The sequence below is a fragment of the Panthera pardus genome, unplaced genomic scaffold, assembly GCF_024362965.1.
Source record: "Panthera pardus isolate Hobbes unplaced genomic scaffold, ASM2436296v1 HiC_scaffold_13, whole genome shotgun sequence".
In the NCBI taxonomy this organism is placed as follows: Eukaryota; Metazoa; Chordata; class Mammalia; order Carnivora; family Felidae; genus Panthera; species Panthera pardus.
Genome location: NW_026526688.1, coordinates 14573105 through 14595037, shown reverse-complemented (window position 1 = coordinate 14595037; position 21933 = coordinate 14573105). Strand labels below are relative to the sequence as shown.

Below are 21933 nucleotides of genomic sequence, written 5' to 3'. Positions count from 1 at the left end.
GTAAATCCCGTAACATTCGGTCTCTTGGGGTACAATTCTAGTAAGTCTGACAAATGCATACTGCAGCACAACCACCACAATCAATCAAGAAACAGAACCTTCCCATCACCTCCCAAAGTTGCCTCATGACCGTCTGTGACCCCTCCTTCTACCCTGGTAAGCACGGGCCTTTCCTGTGACCTGACAATCCTTCCTTTTGGAGAATGGCATATAAACTCATGAATTCGGCTTCCTTCAGTTAGCCCATGCATTCTCAATGGGGAAGTGAGAGCGATACTGTCCCCAAGGAGGTAAAAACTGGTTCCGGGCAGGTGCAAAAACCTGAGATATGACACTGGTCTGGGTCCTCCAAAGGGCCTCAGCACATAAGGCCCGAGGTATTGAACTTTCATGAGGGAGGGGCGCCTGGATAGCTCAGTTGGTTGAGTGTCCAATCTCACAGTTCGTGGGTTCGAGCCCCACGCTGGGCTCTGTGCTGACAGCTCAGAGCCTGGGGACTGCTTCGGATTCTGTGTCTCCTCTCTCTCTACCCCTCCTCGCTCACACTCTAGCTCTCTCTCGCTCTCTCAAAAATAAACAAACCTAAATAAATAAACAAATAAAATTTCACAAGGGAAATGGGCAGTTCGGGGGGAAAATCTAAAAAGGTTAGAGGAGGTATAGCGATTTTTCAAGGCTGATAAATACCGACGTAGCACCTGAGATGCATCCGTACTGTCTCATGTACCAACAGCTTGTTGCTTTTTACGATCGAGCAGGATCTCGATACAGAAGCGCCAGTTTGTTTACGAGAAATCAGTGGACGCGTGTCTTCATTTCTCTTGAATAGTAACCGAGGAGTGGGATTGCTGGATGGAACTGTGTAGGCAGATGAAATTGCTCACCGGAGTGTCCGTCCCAAACTGCACACCAGCAGTCCGCGAGCGGTCCGGCGGCCACGTCGTCACCAGCAGTCGGCGTCAGCAACCGTTTGCTGCCTTGCTTGCTTTAGCTATTCCAGTAGGTGTGCGGTGGGACCTCTGGAGGACTTAATTTGCAGTTTAATGGCAAATGATACTGAGCATCTTTTACGTACTGTTTTCCCGTCACTGTATCTTCTTCGGTCAAGAGGCTGCCCAAATCTTTTGCCACCTTCTATTACGTTGCCGGCTTTCTAATTACTGAGTTGTGAGAAACAGCTCAGTTTTAATGTGGTTAGAACGGTTTTTTAGACAGCCAGGACTCCCAAAAGAGGGACTGTATCTATCAAATACAGTATTAAACTTTGCATCTATCACCCTACTTCCCTTACAAAACTATTATACGTTAACTACCAGAATGTTCATAGTTCCCAAACAGTTACACAATGTTTTTGCTTTTTGTAACGGTTTCCATTTCTAAAAATTTTTTGGTTTTGTGTTGTTTCTCTCTAGGGTAAGGACAAAGCATGTATAATTTTTTTTTTTTTTTTTTTTTTTTTTTTTTTTTTTTAGTTACTGCTTACCTCAGAGTTGACAGCCATTACACCAGACCAATGGCTCGGAAATTTCTTTGGCCAAGGTAGCCACCTTGAAGGAGCGAAATTCCTCACGGGCCACTTCCTCCACCCACCATTTCTCCTCTTTCTGGGAAAAAGAACTCAGGACTAACAAAAAGCTGGTAGCTATCTCCGAAAAGTCTGGGATGACTATTATAAATACCTCCCAATTCAGGAATAAGCACGTATATGGGACAGTTCGTATTTTAACCCTAATTAGTGTGTCTGAAGTTTTGTCAGGAGGAAATAGGGGTAAAAGATACCCTTGGTGTAAACATGCATGACTACATTCAGCTAAAATAACTCCGACAACTCAGTTGAAGACAACGACACCCCAGTAACTGAAATCAAGAATTACAAAGTGAAAGAAGCAACTGGAAACAATGGCTATCTCCGGACAACACTAAATATGAACATCCTTCCAGAACGAGGTGGGAACTCAACACATGTTACATGAATAAATGAATGATTCCAACTATCTGTAATGCATTTGTAATAAATAAGCTGTTGTCAAGTTGTGTGATAGCCAACTTCACAAGGAACTCTATTCATATGCTAATTGTTATCGAACAACAAACTGTAATCGTCTCCACACTCACTCACTGGACTTTAATAACACCCTATAACATTGGGTATAGTTGACCCATGGACAACACGGGGATTAGGGGCACCGAACCCCATGCACCCAAAAATCTACGTATAACTGGACTCCCTGAAACTTAACCAATAGCCCGCTACGGACGGAAAGCCTTACCAATAACATAAACAGTCTACTAACACATATTGTTTATGTTTTATATATATATATATATATATATATATATATATATATATGTGTGTGTGTGTGTGTGTGTATATATATATATATATATATATATTATATGCTGTATTCTTACAATACAGTGAACTAGAGAAAAAATGTTAAGAAAATCCTAAGACAGAGAAAAACAATGACAGTCCTGTACTATAAAAAATCTACACGTAGGTGGACCCATGCAGTTCAAACCCATGCTGTTCCAGGGTCAGCTATATGTCATTATCTCAAAGACTACAAGGACATGCTTTTTTAAGCACTTTCCACCACCACAACATTTTCATCAGGTCACCGACCAGGGTGACCTCACCCGTTCCCCAAATGTGAATTACCATTGTTGTCACTGTGTATCACTCTACAATATCAGCTCCCAAATTATATCCTAGGACTAATCCTCTCTCCTGAGCTCTGGACTCCAACAGTCAAGTGACTACTTCACATCTGCTTGTCTCACCCATTCCTTAAATTCAACAGGTGTACAACTGAACTCAACCTTAACCTTCCGTTAGTGTTAACCAACCTAAAAAATGACATCATCGTCCACCCAACTGCTCAAGCTTGAAAGGCTGGAAGACAGCCCTGTGTTTCACCCCTAACATGCCATCAATCAACAGAACCTCCCGTTGTTTAACACTAAATCTCTCTTGTATAAAGCCACTTAAGCTCTCTTTCCATCACCACTATTTTTCTGTGAAAAAATAGGTAAATAAATAAAATTTCAAATAAGCCATTGACATACAGCTGACCTACAACATTCTGTTAGTTTCAGGTGTACAATACAGTGACTCAACGATTCTATACATTACTTAGTGCTCATCACAGTAAGTGTAGTTGCCATCTGTGACCATACGATGTTCTTACAATTTTATGGACCATATTCCCTATGCTGTACCTCTCATTTCCACGACTTACTTATTTTATAACTGGAACTCCATACCTCTTAAGCCCCTTCGCCTATTTCGCCCTTACTCCTACCCACCTCCCCTCTGGCGACCACCAATTTGTTCTCTGTATTTGTCTGGTTTTTTTCAGTTTTTTGTTTCTTCATCTGGTTTTCTAGATTCCACATATAAGTGAAATTATATGGAATCTGTCCCTCTGACTCATTTCACTTAATACCCTCTAAGTCCACCTATGTTGTCACAAATGGCAAGACTGCATTCTCTTTTAGGACTGAATAAAATTCCATTTATATATCCCACATCTCTTTATCTATTCATCTACAAATGGATACTTAGGTTGCTTCCACATCTTGGCTATGATAAATAATGCTGCAATAAGCATAGCACTGCGAGTATCTTTTCAAATTAGTGTTTTCATTATCCTCGGGTCAATACCCAGGAGTGAAATTACTGGATCTCATGGTATTTCTATTTTTAATTTTTTGAGGAACCTCCGCACCATTCTCCACAGCGACTGCACCAACGTTCCACCAACAGCTCACAAGTCCTTTTTCTCCATATCCTTGCCAACACTTGTTATTTCTGGTCTTTTCTAGGCTAGTTATTCTGACAGGTATCAGGTGATCTCTCACTGTAGCTCTGATTTGCATTTCCCTGTTGATGAATGACAGTGAGCACCTTTTCGTGCGTCATTTGGCCATCTGTGTATCTTCTTTGGAAAAATGTCCTTCCCCACGTTTTCATTGGATTGTTTGGGATTTTTGGTGTTGAGTGTAAGTTCTTTATACATTTTGGATATTAACCCCTTATCAGACATATTACTTACAAGTATCTTCTCCCGTGGGAATGCAAGCTGGTGCAGCCACTCTGGAAAACAGTACGGAGGTTCCACAAAAAACTAAAATTAGAACTACCCTACGACCCAGCAGTTGCACTACTAGGCATTTATCCACAGGATACAGGTGTGCTGTTTCGAAGGGACACATGCACCCCAATGTTTATAGCGGCACTATCAACAACAGCCAAAGTATGAAAAGAGCCCAAATGTCCATCGATGGATGAATGGATAAAGATGTGGTATATATATATACATGGAGTATTACTCGGCAATCAAAAAGAATGAAATCTTGCCATTTGCAACTACGTGGATGGAACTGGAGGGTATTATGCTAAGTGAAATTAGTCAGTCAGAGAAAGACAAAAATCATGACTTCACTCATATGAAGACTTTAAGAGACAGAACAGATGAACATAAGGGAAGGGAAACGAAAATAATATAAAAACAAGGAGGGGGACAAAACATAAGAGATCATAAATATGGAGAAAAAACTGAGGGTTACTGGAGGGGTTGTGGGAGGGGGGATGGGCCAAATGGGGAAGGGGCACTAAGGAATCTCCTCCTGAAATCATTGTTGCACTAGATGCTACCTAATTTGGATGTAAATTTAAAAAAATAAAATTAAAAACAAAACAAAACAAAACAAAAAAACAAGTATCTTCTCCCGTTCAGTAGGTTGCCTTTTTGTTCTGTTGAGAGTTTCTTTTGCTATGCAAAAGCTTTTTATCTTGGTGCAGTCCCATTAGTTTATTTTTGCTTTTGTTTCTCTTTCCATAAATATGTCTTACTAAGGCTGATGTTCAAGTGATCCCTGCCTATGTCTTCTTTTGAAAGTTTTATGGTTGCAGGTCTCACATTTATGGTTTTGTCCCCACCATATATTCTTGCCTCTTTTGTTGTAGATCGATTGATCACATATAAGCTCCACCCCCGCTGTTTGAATCCAAGGCCCCATCATCTCCCGCCTGAAACACTAACGGTTTGCTAGTTATCTTCTACCTCGGCAATACTGCACTCGTCAGGTATATTGGCGTTAGATATATACTTGCAACAGAATACCATGCAGCCAGAAGAAAGAACGAAATCGGTTGAGAGAGGTCATCGGACAGACATAGCTGCCGAGTGACCCATGACCGGACCTGGGCAATCAGAGGCTCCTCACCGCCTCCCCTGTTCTTAGGAAGTAGGCTCGGCTTGCCTGTCCCGCTCCCAGAGGCTGCTCCAGGGACGGAGCCTTGCGACAGTGATGTGATGTTGAGAACACCTGCACGGTATGCTGACTGAACCCGGGCTGGGCCTCCGTACAGACTTCCACGGTTTGGCGGGCGGTGCAGGGATCCACTTGTCTTGCTGCCACCCAGGGAAGCCTTGCGAGGCAGTTTCCTTTGCTCGTGAAAACTGCCACCTACACCTGGAGCGCCTGCCTTCTTCTCGGGTCTCTCCTTGCCTTCCACTAATGGAGGCCGGTTTCAGATGACACCTGGGAAGCCACCGAGAGGGCTGCGGGCCAACAAAATAGCTCTTCCTTTACTGCCATGGAACGGCATCTAAAACATGTTAACTGAAAAAAGTAACGTATGCCAAACAGTCTGTATAATATTTTGATATTTGCGTAAAAAGGGGGGAGGAAAAATACATCGTCGCCTATCTACCCGTCTGTGCACAAGCTTCTGTGGAAGGTCACGCAGGAAGTGAGGCTACAGGGGTCTCCAGGGAAGGGAACTGGAGGGCGGAAGACACGAGGCAGGAAGGAGACAACACTACCGGGCCCTTTGCGGTCCTTTGAAAATCCCATTACGTGATCGCTTCATGTATGCAAAAAACACATAAAATTAAAAGGAAAGAAAAACTACCTGGTGGTCCAGAGAATCTACCAAGACCTTGATCCAGCCCCTGCGTAACTCCCCAGTCTCGTATCAAGCATCTCCCTCTCTCTTTCTCTCTCCTCATACAGGTGCGCATGCACACACACACACACACACACACACACACGGATTCCTTCTGAACCTCTAGGACATCAAGTTTCTCCCCCAGAGATTCTACACGTGCACTGTCCTCTGTCCCCCAAAGCAGTCTCATCCCACTCCTCTCTAGCTAACTCCTACTATCCTTCAGGTTTCTGTCTCAATGGCACTTCCTCAGCTCCCCTGGAAAGCTTCCTTGACTCCCAGAGTAGGTCAAGGGCCACACAGCACACTGCCATTACATTCTGTACTTGTCTTCTTAAATATCGTGATATGTAAAACAAAACTGATATTCTTGATCTGTTTACTCAACTAGACCCCCAACAACATGGGGACAGTGGCTGGGTCTGTCTTACTGACCCTAGCAGGAAGAAATCTGGCACTCTGAAGGTACAGAAAAGTGCCCCATGTGACTCGAGCGTGCGCTTGTGGGAAGAAGCGGGGGGAGGAGACTTGCTACGAATCTGGGAGAGACAAAGTCTGGCACAATGCACTCTGATACTGGTCAAATAAATACATACGTGGATGGGGCACCTGAATGGCTCAGTCGGCTCAGCATCCAACTCTTGATTTCAGCTCAGGTCATGATCCCAGGGTCGTGGGATCGAGCCTCACATCGGGCTCTGCGCTGAGCGTGCAGCCGCTTGGGATTCTCTCTTCCTTTGCCCCTCCCCGCATCAAATAAAATTTAAATAAATAAATACATACAAAAGGGGACAAAGGAAGAGACCCGGGCTTAGATCCATCTGGTATACCTCCAGTGGAGATGAACCCTTCTCAACCCTTACACAGAAAATGGAAACAGTCCCATGTGCCACTCAGAGCTGTTGCGAAGGGCTAAACAAGGTACTAGAGGACCAAGCACCCCATCAGCGCCCGGTGGAAGCCAAGGAATGACCACAGCACCCACAGAAAGAATGAGCACATCCGAAGTCTGTACCCCTTAAAGCTGAAGAGATGGCCCTGCCACGAGGAAGAAAAGGTACCTCTTTTGTTTAGCATAAAACCAAGACTCACAGAAATAAAACATTTAACAGAAAGGTATTTAGGAGGAGAGGTGTTACAGTGAACAAGACAACAGCACTAGAGCTGAAAGTGGGGGGGGGAAAGGCCAGAGACAAAGGGCTTGCCGGCCAGTACTGTGGAGAATGGGCGGGAGGGGCCACGCCCTAATCCAGAATGCACAGGTTCTGATCCCACGACCGCGGGGCGAGGTCTCCATAAAAGCCATCAAAGGCATGGGTTCTAACTTCCTCTAGTGAAAGGTACAGGACCCTGAGCACACAAATGGTTATGCTACAGGTAATGAGAAAATGGACATCTGCACGGTACCTGCAAAAAATACATACACAAATATTTGATGGGTTGGTACAAATGCACTGGCCCAATCTCTCCCACAGAGGAGGTTTAATCTTTCTTTCACATAACAGACCTTCAAATGTTTGAAGACTATTTTAAGTAGACGACCATATGTTTCCACTTGCCCTGAAGAGTCCCAGTTTACGCCCATCATCCCGGCATAATTATTAACACTGACCTCTTTCACTCTCAAAGAGTCCTGCGTTAGACAATAAAATTATATGATCATCCAGTTGTGAGACACTTCCCTGCCCCCTGAAATATTCTCTTCTTCAGGCTAAGCATCTGCCTTTTCACCAACCATCCTCCTGTGACGCAATTCCTATGACGCACCATCCCCTAAGCCCTCGGCTCTGAAGGCGCTCCACAGGACTGACATTCCTAAACCAGACAGAATATTCTAAATATAATTCCTCACAGGAAAAAGCAGAATTTACTCCTCTGGTCATGTAAGGACACCTTAACATCTTCAGAAACAAGATCACCCTCTTCAATCATGCTAAACCCAAGTTATCAATGAAAACTTTTAAGTCATTTCCCCTTACGTTTCCATCAGGAAATACCGTACTTATACAATAGGTTTCTAGATCCTTCTACAAGGCCGTACATTGTTGCATTAGGTTTCACTGAGTTCATTACTTTACTCAAATCCACAACGCACTGTGATGTGCCGTGTACTTGATCTTTCCCCCGCTTTATCCAATCTGCTAATGTGATAGACATTCCTCTAAGACACTAATAAAAAAGACTGAACTGAGAGCTACTGTCAAAATCCTGGAACAGCCGGTCAACTCAAGAAGTGCAGCTTCTCTATGTGCCAAGCATTTGTGGCTGGCAGTGGTGATGCAACGGTCACGGGTACATGGCCCCTACGGAAACAGAATTTTTAAAAGACTGGTTTTTAAAGACCCGATAAAAAAAAAACCAAGTAGCCGGGGGGGGGGGGGGGGGGGGGGCGGTCAAAGATCAAGGTGAAGAACAAGGAGAGTGTCTTAGCAAGAGCCAAAGAAAGAATCGTTGGAGAAGAGTCGAAGAAGACCCTGTTCCTGGGTGGTGGAAACGAGAATGGTACAAACATCGCCAGAAGGTGCAACTGCTGTGCAGCGGAAAGGGGAGTCTGGCCCCGAACATGTGAAATAATAACGGGAAAATGTACTCCTGATGAGTTGAAGATTAAATGTATAAAATAATTTCTTTTTAAAAAAAGACGAGACAAGGGGCGCCTGGGTGGCTCAGTCGGTTAAGAGTCCGACCTCAGCTGAGGTCATGATCTCACGGTTTGTGGGTTCGAGCCCCGCGTCGGGCTCTGTGCTGACAGCTCGGGGCCTGCAGCCTGCTTTGGATTCTGTGTCTCCCTCTCTCTCTGCTCCTCCCCCGCTCATGTTCTGTCTCTCTCAGATATAAAAAATAAAACATAAAAAAAATTTTTTTTTAAAGACTAGACAAAAATAGAAGAATATTTTCATAATCTTCAGACAGAGAAGGCCTGTATAGGCATTTGACAAAACCCAAAAGCACAAGGGAAAAGACTGGGAAAACTCATTAAACAAAGATTCAAAACATTAAACACCATAAAACTCTATAACATCTATATGGAAAAAAATACAGTACATTAACAAATGACTAACTGCTATAAGCATGTAAATACGAGCTTTTGCAGATTATAAGAAGAAAAAAAAAACAACCAAATTTAAACATGAGAAAAACATTTTCCAAGGAAGCTACTAAAAGAATCCAGTCTAACGATTAAAGAAGGTTTCCCTCCCCCCAACTCCACCCTGTCAGATCAGGAAAGACAGGCAGACCCCAGAATCACAGCAAAGTTGTGAGGGAAACAAGCATTCTCAAACACTGCTGGTGGGAATGAACACACTTTGTGAGGGCAACACTGAAAATAGCTATGAAAAGCGTACATGTACAGAGAAGGCCATTTCACACGTAGAAATGTATCCTCCAAAAAGATCCTGCACGTTGAAGGGGTCAGAATTTAAGTACCCGCAGGACAGTAATAGCGTATCAACCACAATGATAATGAAACGGACACATAAAAATAGGTGACAGCAGAAGGCTCGTCCTTATACTATGATGAGGAGTACAAGCGGGGGGAATGGGAAGGACAGAAAATCAACATTCTGAAATCTATCAAGATGGGAGGCAGGCAAAGCGTGGGCATCAATGGATGCTGAATCTAAGGGGAATTCTGAAGAGGAACAGGACTTTTTTACGTTCTCAAAGTGTCTTCCCCACACCCCTTGTTCGCTTACAAGGTAGAAAATAGTAAATAATTTCTCAGCACGCCTCTGTCTGGATGGTTCCCGGTGAGCTGGCATCGAGAGGAGCACACGGGAGACTGAGAAGAAGCAAGGGAAGAGACGAGACAACACCTCAACTATGTGATCAACACAGCACGACCACGACCGAGGAGGACCAGGACCCCGCGCGCCCCTGCTGTGACGCATGAAAAGGACACAACACGGCACAAGGTGACAGTACACTCTGCCCAGGACACACAGCCGAGAATCTAATCGCGGAGTAGCATCGGACAGACCCAAACCGAGGACCATGTTCTAAAACGACTGACCTGCAGTCTTCAGCAATGTCAGGGCCATAAAGGGTTGATGATCCGGGTTCCAGATTAAAGGAAACTAAAGAAACGTGACAACTAACTGCGATGCTCAGCTCTGACCCCTACGCGGGCAGCGGGGAAGGACATCAAGGGAGCAATGCTCCCTTGATGAAATGCTGTGCTGACAGCAGATGAGAGCGCGGCATCGATTTCCCGAATCTTGAAACTGTACTGCGGTTGGATAAGAAACCAACTTTGTTCTTGAACGTGCACATTCTGAAGTAACACGGGGGGAAAGGGACAAAATGTATATGCAAAGTCTCACGTGGTTCAGAAAACAAAAGTTCTCCATAAATTTTCAAAAGAGAAAAATCATAAAGCAAATGCGGCAAAAATGTTCACAATACCTGGTGAGCCTGGAGAAAAGGTGAGGCAGGGTCCTCTGTGCTACTTTTACAATTTTTCTGTAAGATTAAAATAATTTCAAAATAAAGGATTTCAATTTGTTTGCATGTTTATTTTTTACTTTTGAGAGAGAGCGAGCGAGCGCGAGGGGGAAGGGCAGAGAGGGCAGAGGATCCGAAGTGTATCCAATGTAGGGTTCAGACCCACGAACCTCGAGATCATGACCTGAGCTTAAATCGGACTCTTAAGGGACTGAGCTACCCAGGTGCCCGTAAAAGATTTACATTTTCAAAAGCGCACACCGTTGTACATGTAAGGACAGTCACTGGGGTATCGTTTACAAGAGCAAAAAACTGGAAACGATCCCAATGCCTATCAATAGACACGTAAATACTACAAGTAAATACTATAAGAAACTTCTATACGATGCTGTTAATTAAAAGCTTGCATTAAAGCTACCTGAACGAATAGGGAAAGATAACTAAGATATTAAGTGAAAAGCTCAAGCTAGAAACTGTATCTAATATTATCCCATTTTGTTTACAAAAAGTAAATATGTCAGTACAGGCATTTTTTTTTTTTTTTTGTTTAGAAAAGGTGACAAATACATAACACACTGCTAACGATATAGCCTCTTTCGAGGTGGGACTGCAGGAGACTCCACTGTGTAATAATACAGCCAGTAAAGGAGGGAGTTACGACTGTGGGAACTACTAGAACGACGCAAAGACGAGGGACTCGCCTGGTCTCCGTGATGTACGTAGCACAGGGAGGCTCGCTAACAGAAAACAATGATCGCCCGTGTGACGACAGTGGCCCCCAAAGGAGAGAGCATGGTGAAGAACGAAGACACCAGGACGAAGCTCTTAAGACGTTGTGACACAAAACTTTGTGGGTGGGAAGGGAGGAGGGAACGGGAAGAGGGCCACACACGGAGGGAGAGGAGACAAAAGGTGGGGGGGGAGGAACCCTCATGCAAGGCAAGGCGGATAAGCCCCAAGCAGGTGAAAGGGGCCACCGTGTCCTACATGAAAGGAAGCCTGAGAAGCAGGCTTCTCTCGTGCGGGACTGCTGGCTGTCCCCCGACCCACCACCCAGGGTGGCCACAAATCCTGGCCCCACGCCCCTCCGCCTGGAGGGTTCGCGGCGGCTTTGCAAGGAGAGGAGCTCCCGTGAGATCAGCAGGCACGAATGAAGGTAGAAGGTGGAACCCCTACAGAGGCTGGCCTCAGCCTTCCGACCCCCCAGATCGGGAGAACTGCACCCCTGCAGCCGGAGGAGCTAAGCCGGCCAGAGCTGCAGTCACTGCCAGGAACCCTGAGAAGCGACCGCTGCTGGCTCAGGCCTGCACCTTCTACACCAGCTTCTCCTCGCTCCGCAATGCGCAGCTGACTGCGTCCTAGGCTCGCTATGCCTTAGAAAAGGGAATAGCTTCTGTCTTCCTGAATCAGCCCTGATTGGTTCGCCACTGGATTTAAGAAGACCACTGTTTACTTTTTTTTTTAATTTTATTTTTTGTAATTTGCATCCAACTTAGGTAGCAGCTAGTGCAACAATGATTTCAGGAGTAGATTCCTTAGTGCCCCTTCCCCATTTAGCCCCTCCCCCTCCCACAACCCCTCCAGTAACCCTCAGTTCGTTCTCCATATTTGTGAGTCTCGTTTGTTTTGTCCCCCTTCCTGTTTTTATATTATTTTTGTTTCCCTTCCCTTATATTCATCTGTTCTGTCTCTTAAAGTCCTCCTATGAGTGAAGTCATATGATAGCTGTCTTTCTCTAATTTCGCTTAGCATAATACCCTCCAGTTCCATCCACGTACTTGCAAATGGCAAGACTTCCTTCTTTTTGATTGCCGAGTAATACTCCATTTATATATATACCCCATCTTTATCCATTCACCCATCAATGGACATTCGGGCTCTTTCCATACTTTGGCTCTTGTCGATAGTGCTGCTATAAACATGGGGGTGCATGTGTCCCTTCGAAACAGCACACCTGTATCCCATGGATAAATGCCCAGTAGTGCCATTGCTGGGTCCTAGGGTAGTTCTACTCTTCGTTTTTTGAGGAACCTCCATACTGTTTTCCAGAGTGGCTGCACCAGCCTGCATTCCCATGCCTCTGTTTACTTTTGAAAAGTCAGAGTATAATTAAGCAAAGGAGCAGGAAAACGAGACCAGGGGTTTCAGGTGGTGGTGGTTGTTGTCGTTAAGTAGTCTAGCATCAGTCACATCATTTTCTGAGCAGATGCCCACTAACTATTTGTTGACTGTTGAATGTGGAAGAATTTATTTCAAGGAGATGAGCAATTAAAAGAAAGAAAAGAAGTATCAAGGTATTTCAAAGGTGCTTGGGTCGTTTTTAGTCGCGGTCTCTAGGACCCAAAGGATCCACGATCTTCTTGAACACCATTTGACGTGGAAATAAAAGACAATTGTATATTCCAACCCTACTCATTATTGGCAAATCAGATTTAATTCTCACAAAACAATGCATATCCATTCTTCATAAAATCCCTAAAAAAAGAAAGAGGAAACCAGGCCCCAAAAGCATTTCTTAATTTACTGAAGCATACGGACAAAATGACAACTCTTTTCTGTGTTGATGGGTAATACAAATACAGCAAAGTTATCTATGTAGGCAGGAAAAAAAAAAAGGATTATCACAACAGTAAAACAATGGATTAAAACAGAGAAATTGAGCTTACTGGGCTGTTCCAAACACATTTAACGTAAACCATCCCTCCAAGGTCTCACTGTACCTGTGCCATGACCTTCTCGCGTAGAGGGCAGACAGAATGGAATGTCCATTGTTCTCGTCATAGGAAAGAATACAGATCTATAGCTCCTGAGAGAAAGTATGATGTAATAGATAACAATAAGCCAGAAATCAGAAATTCAGAGTAAAATTCAGATTCAGTTGTCTTTCAGAAGGCAAAAAAAAAAGTTATTAAACTCATGAGACGGAGGCGCTATATCTCTGTTCACGTCTCAGTGAGAATCTGACAAACAAAGGAAATATTTCTAAAGAATTTTTTAGTTCCTCTGATACAAAGCGTAAGGCAAACAGGAATTTCAGAAGTGATCCATAAAATAAATTCTCTTCAATCTATTAACCCGGCCCAAAAAACTGGTAACAAATAGGATACTTTACAAAACTTTCAATTCCCATGAAAATGTTATAGTCAGCGCAAGGGGCCAAGTGTTCCAAACAGAAAGTTATTGAAACACACTTCTTAATACGGCAAGTATTTAATTTTTAATAGCCTTCAAATGCCTACCACTGAACCAGGTAGGAGAACTGAAAAGGGTAAGATTTGCTCCCTCCTGCCAAGGAACATGCAAATGAATGTCACTGGGGAGGCCAGAAATCTTAGTGAAGTAGTCAAATGGCACGCACGATGAGGTGCCACATGCCTGAGCACCAGAAGTCACAGAATCCGAGAAATTAGCCATTGAATCATTCATGAGTCAGCAAATACTTACGCAGAGCCTGAAACGTGCCAGATACCGTACGAAGCGGTGAGCACACGACAGGGAAAAATAACAGCAACACGAATGATAACAGCAGCTGTTTATTGATGTCTGTTCAGCAGACCATATACTTAAAACTCTAAATTACCTATTTAATCCCCCCAACAACCCTATGAGATCAGCATTATAGACTATCTCCACTTTTCACATTAAATGGTGAGGCCCTGAGGAGCGGAGTCACATAGACCTGATTTTATTTCGGGCCCTAGCTCAGTCCCAACAAGCTCAGCTAACTCGGAAACTCAGTTTCCTTACTCTACAAAAGGATCACATTGGAAGGATTAAATGATACACTTACATAGGCACCAAAACAAAGTTAAGAGTCCATCAGATTCCAAATCCTGCTTTCTAGAAGCGCAATACTATGTGAAGGGCCATGGGTGAGGTTACAAGTTTTCTGCTGCCAGTAAAAGCTTTGGGCCTGAAGCTGGTTCGGACAGTAAGAAAATCTTTTATTCCACCGATCACAGCGACAGTGGGCACCCCAGAGCCGACGGCTGCGGCGCCTCAACGGTAAGGACCGTGCCGCTGTCCGTGGCTTCACCGTCTGCGGGCAGCATGACGGACGCCACAGTTCCAGGCGAAACACCATGGACGAGAACAAGACCGTCTTCTCGTCCAGCCTCCCCACCCCCCACCGCCCCCGGCCTCCAGCGGACTGCCCCTGACCTCTCACTGGCCAGAACAGGTCACGTGCCCATTCTTGACCCAGTCCTCAACAAAAGGGGTAGATTCCCACAACGGGCATACACTAAGTATCAGTGACGGAATGAAGAGTTAACAGATGTATTGAAAGAGAACGAAAACGGCAAGTGTCTCCTACTGAATCCACAGGACACGGATGACAAGAGGAACAGGAGAATTCCAAGCGGGGACGGTGGGGAGCCCGAAACACAAATGTGTCTGTTCACTGGACAGTGAAGACCCCACTCCCATTAGAGAAACGTGGCTCATACTCTGAAGGAAGTCTGGTGTGCAAGTGAGCCTGGGAGTCACGAAACTACTCGTAAGCACCCCCGAGCCACTAAATTTAGAGGTAGCATGTTACGCAGCAATAAATAACTGATGTGCCGAATATCTACCCACACTCATCCCTGCACCTAATTCAAAATGCAACTAATCTCAGAGCGTAGTAAATAATAGAGAGTTCTGGTACAGCATTCTGCTTCCTTTTCCAAATCATCTCCCCATTCTCACTCGTAAGTGAAAATAAACTAGTGTGAGCATACACAGGCCTTAGAGACTTTCCAAATTATTCTTCCTATTCACTCAACCAGGTTTGATGTAAAAGCTAATCTATCCGGGGGCGCCTGGGTGGCTCAGTCGGTTGAGCGTCCGACTCTGGCTCAGGTCATGATCTCACGGTCCGTGAGTTCGAGCCCCGCGTCGGGCTCTGTGCTGACAGCTCGGAGCCTGGAACCTGCTTCAGATTCTGTGTATCCCTCTCTCTCTCTCTCTCTCTGCTCCTCCCCTGCTGGTGCTCACTCACTTTCTCTCTCAAAAATAAATAAACTTCATGAAAAAAAAAAAAAGCTCATCTATCCTCTGACCTGAAAATCCTGGAAAGTTCGAAGGAAATCACTTCCATTTCATCTACAATAGCTCCTCTGCTACTCCTAAGAAACTTCTAGTGTTAGTAGCCTTGAAAATGACCAGAGCAGAGAGGAGGACATCACACGTCTACCACCAAGTCCTATTTTGAGGAGCACCAGGATGCCTCCCGGGCCGAGAAGGACAAGGGCCAGTCACTGCACCTGCCATAATAGGGTCTTGGAGGACTCAACTGAGAAACAAGCTACCAGGGGCAGATCTTGATTCCACAGTGTGCAATCCCGGGAGAGCAGCACTGGCATCATCTCTCAAACCCATCCAGAACAAGAACTGGCTCTCACCCGGTTCTGGTCGGCAGCGGACAAAAGTTACCCGGGTACCTCAGTGGACGAGATGGTGGCGTCTCAGTTACTCGGGGGACAAACAGGCCCCCAGAGACGGTCTCTGCAGAAGTAGGAAAGATGGACACGGGCGGAGGAAGCGGACAGGGCCGGGACTACGGGGAAGCAAGCCGGGGCCCCAGGACACGAAACTCGAGGAGGCCCTCCCTCTCGGCATCACGCCATGCGACGGCCGAGCCCAAACCTGCACCGGCACAGGGGGGAGTGGTTCCTCGGGTCCCGCGTCCTAGGCCTCACCCCCGTCCAGTCCTGGACGTGACCGATGCCAACACTTGCCATCTGCCCAACGTGGGCGTTCATTACACAGTCTTAAAGGCCTTTCCGTTCGGTGCGGCTGAGAAGGTGGGAGGTTACTCTGCCTCTAATTTGGAGGGAAGGACATGAGAAGGAGCATGAATTCTGCCGGAACGCTGAAGACACCTACAGACAGGAGGCAGTTTGAGCAAGGAGTATACAGAATCTTCTGCTTTGATATTAAAGAACAAATTCCTAGAAAAGCACACACACACAAAAAAAAAAAAAAAAAAAAAAAAAAAAAGCACACTAAGTTGAGTAGGAAAAGTTTTCCATAGGCCTTACATTACGTGGGCGCGGGAGGGAGCAAGGAAGTAGACGATATCATGAAATTTTAGACCTAATATTGTATGATACAATGCCAACATGAGTATCTTTAATTTTGATTTTCTTTCACAACTGAACATAGAGACAGCTACCTTAAATCAAATAAGCATTTGATTGAAGCGAAGGAGTCGTCATATTTTTCACTCGTAGGAGTATTTTCCATTTTTTAGCATTCATTTTTATAAAATAACAACCAACTTATCTAAAATTTTATAATTATGAAAACAGTGCTTTATAGGCAATCATGGCTACGACACCGAAACAGAACAGTTGCCAGGGAGCACCCCTTGGCAGCTAAAACTGTGTGTCAAATAACCTGAATTCGGCATACGAAAGCAGATCCCACGGCACCCCTGAATGGGAGTCATTTGGAAACAGAACTGGCAAAATCGAGCACGCCCCTGCACCTTGTTCCGAGAAAAATACCTTGTTCCATGTAAGAGCCTCCAGCCCTGAGCTATGAGGGGAATGAAGGCAACTGAAAGAAAAGACTGCAATTCTACACCAGCCTTCCCCGCCCCAGTGCCCCATGCACATTACAAACAGCCTCATAGCCCGTGTCACCTCCAAACCCCTGGCAGGGATGCAGCACCGGGGACATTTCCCACACTTGGGACGTTTCCCACACTTGGGATCATCTCTTTGGCTACACAACACATCTGAATAATTTAGCAGGTTAGTCATTTCTATGCTTCTCTGGAGAAAGTCCGAGTTACCAGAGATTCTAAATTCTGACATAAAGAGGAATTCAAAACTGTGTAATGATGAATGAGTGAACAATAACGACGAAGTCATAACGTATTAGAAGCTCTGATACAACTAAAACAGGGAAAACTTCTCCTTGACTCTCTTAAGGTCCCTGGCTGGGTCCAAAAATTAAATTGACAAAGACAGGGGTGCCTGAGTGGCTCAGTCGGTTAAGCATCTGACTTTCGCTCAGGTCATGATCTCGTAGTTCGTGGGTTCGAGCCCCACGTCGGGCTCTCTGCTGACAGCTCAGAGCCTGGAGCCTGCTTCAGATTCTGTGTCTCCTCTCTCTCTGCCCCTCCCCCTGCTTGCACTTTGTCTCTCTCTCTCTCTTTCTGTGTCTGTCAAAAATAAATAAACTTTAAAAAAATAAATTGACAAAGACAAATTAACAGAAGAGAAACATAGAAATGCATGTAATAGGTTTTATGCGACACGGAAGCCTCCCTAAGGAAATGACGAGCCAAAGAGGTGGTTACACTTGTGTATGTTTACGCTAGGTCTGATGAAGAGTGGACAACGGTTGAGGAGTATGACAGACTAAGGAGTGTGCCATATTTGGGGGTAGTATGTCCTGAACCTCATCAGATCCAAAGAATATTCATAGCTTTAACTGCTAATACCGATAAATAACAATGAGAATAAATTACGCAATCTCAAGAAATTGCCCAAAAAATGAGAAACAAAGCAGAGGGAAGGAATGAATAACGATAAAAGCAAAAACTACTGAATTAGAAAAAGACGACTTAATAATAATTAAGTTGAATAAATTCAACAGCTGGTTGCTTTAAGAAGAAATACCCAAATAGCTGAGCAATTAGCTAACCTAAACTAGGATAAAAAAATGAAAAAGCACAAATACACGAAGTAATAAATGAGAACAGGAAAACCGCCACAGATGTAGTAGAAAGGAAAAGAACATTAAGGGATTATCTTGTCCAATAAATTTGAAACACTGATGATTTCCCAGGAAAATATAAATACTGAACTGATCCCTGAAGACAGGGACAAAAACCTGATCAGCCATACCGCTATGAAAACGGTTATGCAAGAACTAACCCTTCAGGAAAAGCAGATCAAATACATACGGGAAGTCACAACTGCGAACCTTACCACGCTGCAAGGAACACCCAATTCCAGTGATACTTGAGCTGCACCATGGAAACGAACGAAAGTTTCCATATTGATTTTAGGAAGTCAGTGTACCACTGAGACCAAAATCTAATAAAGGGAGCATCAAAAGAGAGGAAGAAAAAAATGAGATGACTCTCATGAATATTACTGTACAAGTCCTAAATAAAGTATTAGAAAACAATCCAGCAATACACTTTTTAAATGACTGAGTGGGCTTTATATCAAAATTCAAAATTAATAAAATTCATTAAATTATCAATAAATTTCACTATGTTATTAGCTTAAAACACAAAGTATCTCTACACAGTGAAAAGGCGTGTGGCAAGATTCAAAATGTATATTTAAAGTGTATCAAAGAATACAGAGACAAATGAACATCTATGTGTACAATACCAAGATTTAAGGAACGAAGATTTAAACACACAAAGAATACGAATATCTCTTTTTTAATATATATACACATATTTTGACATTTATTTATTTTTGAGAGACAGAGAGAGACAGAGCACAAGTGCGGGAGGCGCAGAGAGAGAGGGAGACACAGAATCCGGAGCGGGCACCAGGCTCTGAGTCAGCTGTCGGCAAAGGGGCTCGAACTCACGAACGGCGAGATCATGACCTGAGCCAAAGTCAGATGCTCAACCGACTGAGCCACCCACGCACCCCAAGAATATGAATCTCTTTGAGGACAGACCCTCACATACCCTTCCCTTCCCAGGCAATTACTTTCCTTATGTCAGGGTGGATCATTTGTTTTTACATCTTGACCGCACACATATGTATCCACAAATGCTATAAACTCTAGTTTTGTGGATTTTTTTAAAAAATTTACATGAATATACACTTCTGAAACTTGCTTTTTTCTCTAAACACTGTCATCAAGATTTATCTATGTTGATATATGTAAGAAGAGTCTAGCTCATTTATTTTAACTGCTGTAGAGCATTCTATTACATAACTAAACCATAAAAGTTGTTCATTACAATCCCCTATTGATGGACATTTGGATTGTTGCCAACTTTCTGCTTTTTCAAATCATGCTACAATGAGCTCACTTGTACATATGCCCTCCTCTAGGGCATGCAAATGGAACCCTGGACTTAGAGGAGTACAAATGTTTAAGCAGACATACGTTGCCAACTGCTCTCCTTAGTGATATTATCGGCTCACATTTCTTTTTTTTTTGTTTTTAATGTTGGTTTATTTGAGAGAGAGAGAGAGAGACAAAGACAGAGTGGGAGCGGGAGAGGAGCAGAGAGAGAGGGAGACGCAGAATCCGAAGCAGGCTCCAGGCTCTGAGCTGTCAGTGCAGAGCCTGACACGGGGCTCGAACTCATCAACCATGAGATCATGACCTGAGCTGAAGTCCGACGCTCAACCAACTGAGCCACCCAGGTGCCCCAGCTCACATTTCTATCAGCAGTGATAAAAGCTCCTAAGTCCCACATCCTCTCCATATCTGATGTTATCTTGACTTATTAACTTTAGTAAATCTGATGAAAATGAGATGGTAGTTCGTTGGGAGTTTTACTCTGTGTTTCGCTTATTACTAGTGAGATCAAGATTTCTCCATACATTTGGGGCGTCTGGGTGGTTCAGTCAGTTGAGCATCTGACTTCGCCTCAGGTCATGATCTCAGAGTTTGTGGGTTCAAACCCCGTGTCAGGCACTGTGCTGACAGCTCAGAGCCTGGAGCCTGCCCTGCTTCGGATTCTGTGTCTCCCCCTCTCTCTCTCTGCCCCTCCCCTGCTTGTGCTCTGTCTCTCTCTCTCTCTCTCTCTCTCTCTCAAAAATAAATGTTAAAAAAATTTTTTTTTAAATACTAACTTTCTATGGTTATATGCAACCCTGTCCCTCCTACCCTTTTGTCTTTTAAATTTGTAACTTTTGCCATGTCAAGTTTTTTCTGTAGTCAGATGTATGAACCTTTTCTTAAACAGTCTGGACTTCCTAACCCCTGCTACTGAGTCACACAGACATGCATCTACCTAATTTTCTAGTAGCTTAAAATCTGTTTTTCCACGTTGATAAATCTACAAATTTTTGTGTATGGAAAGCACAGGAATCTGAATTGGATTTTTTGATATGGATGGCCTATTGGGCCAGCACCCTTTCTTGAATCATCTATTTTTGCCCACTGATTTCACAATTTCCTAATATAAAATAAAGTCTACAAATCAGTAATAGCAAAAATAAATAAATAAATAAAGAATATGAAGACTTGGGGTGCCTGGCTAGCCCAGTCGGTGGAGTGTGCAACTCTTGATTTCAGGGTTGTAAGTTCAAGCCCCAATTGGGTATAGAGATTACTTAAAAATAAAATCCTTTAAAAAAAAAAAAAGAATATAAAGACTTGGTTCACAAAAGAGGAGAAATAAATGGCTTTTAAGTAAGTGACATAATGTTCTATCTCACTCATAAAGGTGGAAAATGCTATTTCACTGTCATTTTAATTTGCATCTCTCTTATCAGTAAAAAATACCAAATGTTTTGAAACATAATGGTTGGCAAAGGTGTGGGGAAAAGTCACTAATTAGAAAGTTGCCGGGAGCAGAACCGGGTACCTCAACGGACAGCAACCTATCAAAATTGTAAATGCAAATCCGATGACCCAGCCTTTTCACTCCTAGAAATTCACTTGCATTAAAGAAACTTAACACACATTAGTGTCAGTGAAGCACTGTTGTAATAGAAAAACAAAACCTGGGAGAAACTTAAACGTCCGTCAATGAAGCGATGGTTCAAAAAGGTTCAGTACACCCACAAAATAGAGTGTTAAGAGGCAGGTTATATGCAACAGCATGGAACAACCTCCAAGACCTACTAAGAGGAAAACTCGGAGCAGGAGTACAATTGTATCAAAAAATAAAAAGCTAAGGGGCGCCTGGGTGGCTTGGTCGGTTGAGCGTCCGACTTCGGCTCAGGTCATGATCTCACGGTCCGTGAGTTCGAGCCCCGCGTCGGGCTCTGTGCTCACAGCTCGGAGCCTGGAGCCTGTTTCAGATTCTGTGTCTCCCTCTCTCTCTGCCCCTCCCCTGTTCATGCTCTGTCTCTCTTTGTCTCAAAAATAAATAAACATTAAAAAAAAATTAAAAAAAAAAAAAAAAATAAATAAATAAATAAATAAAAAGCTAAGATATTCGGAGAACCATACATGTGCCCACATAGGCTTATGCAAAGAATATCTCTGGAAGAATACACAAGAAACTGGTAATTGAGGTCTCCCTTTGGAGAGAGAAATGGGGCACCGAGAGGGGTGGGAAGGAGGTTGACTTTTCACTATCTTTTTGCTCCTGAATTGTGTAACATGTAACTACCTATTCAAAACATGAGAAAAATTGAAAAATAAAGGGAAAAAATTGCTAACTGATCCTGACTTGCTAAAGTAATGAGGCATCTTCCACCTCTTGCTAGGATGGGGAAAGAGGATTTCACTTACCCCCTAAAGACAGAACCATAACAACAGTGGAACTGCAGAGCCTAGGAGAGAGAGCAAAGACAGGGCAGGTGATGGAATTTTGCGTATAAATGAATAACGAAGCAAACGAAGTCAGAAGGCTAACACCGAAGACTGTGAACCTA

General features: G+C 43.8%; 1 protein-coding gene and 1 non-coding gene across 5 annotated transcripts in view; one reads left to right on the top strand and one right to left on the bottom strand.

Annotated features, from left to right (window-relative positions):
• Nucleotides 1-21933, bottom strand: part of WWC2 (WW and C2 domain containing 2) — a 208037-nt gene that overhangs the window by 166880 nt on the left and 19224 nt on the right. Inside the window, exon 1 of one of the 4 annotated variants that reach the window (XM_019422331.2) lies at nt 18331-18392. The exons of the other annotated variants lie outside the window; for them this stretch is intronic. Coding sequence (XP_019277876.2) covers nt 18331-18377 — 47 coding nt within the window. The 5' untranslated portion in view covers nt 18378-18392. Of the gene's footprint in view, nt 1-18330; nt 18393-21933 lie in introns of those variants that run through there. 4 annotated transcript variants of the gene reach the window in all.
• TRNAE-UUC (transfer RNA glutamic acid (anticodon UUC)) lies at nt 17369-17453 on the top strand. Its single transcript has one exon. It is a non-coding gene; the product is annotated as a tRNA-Glu (tRNA).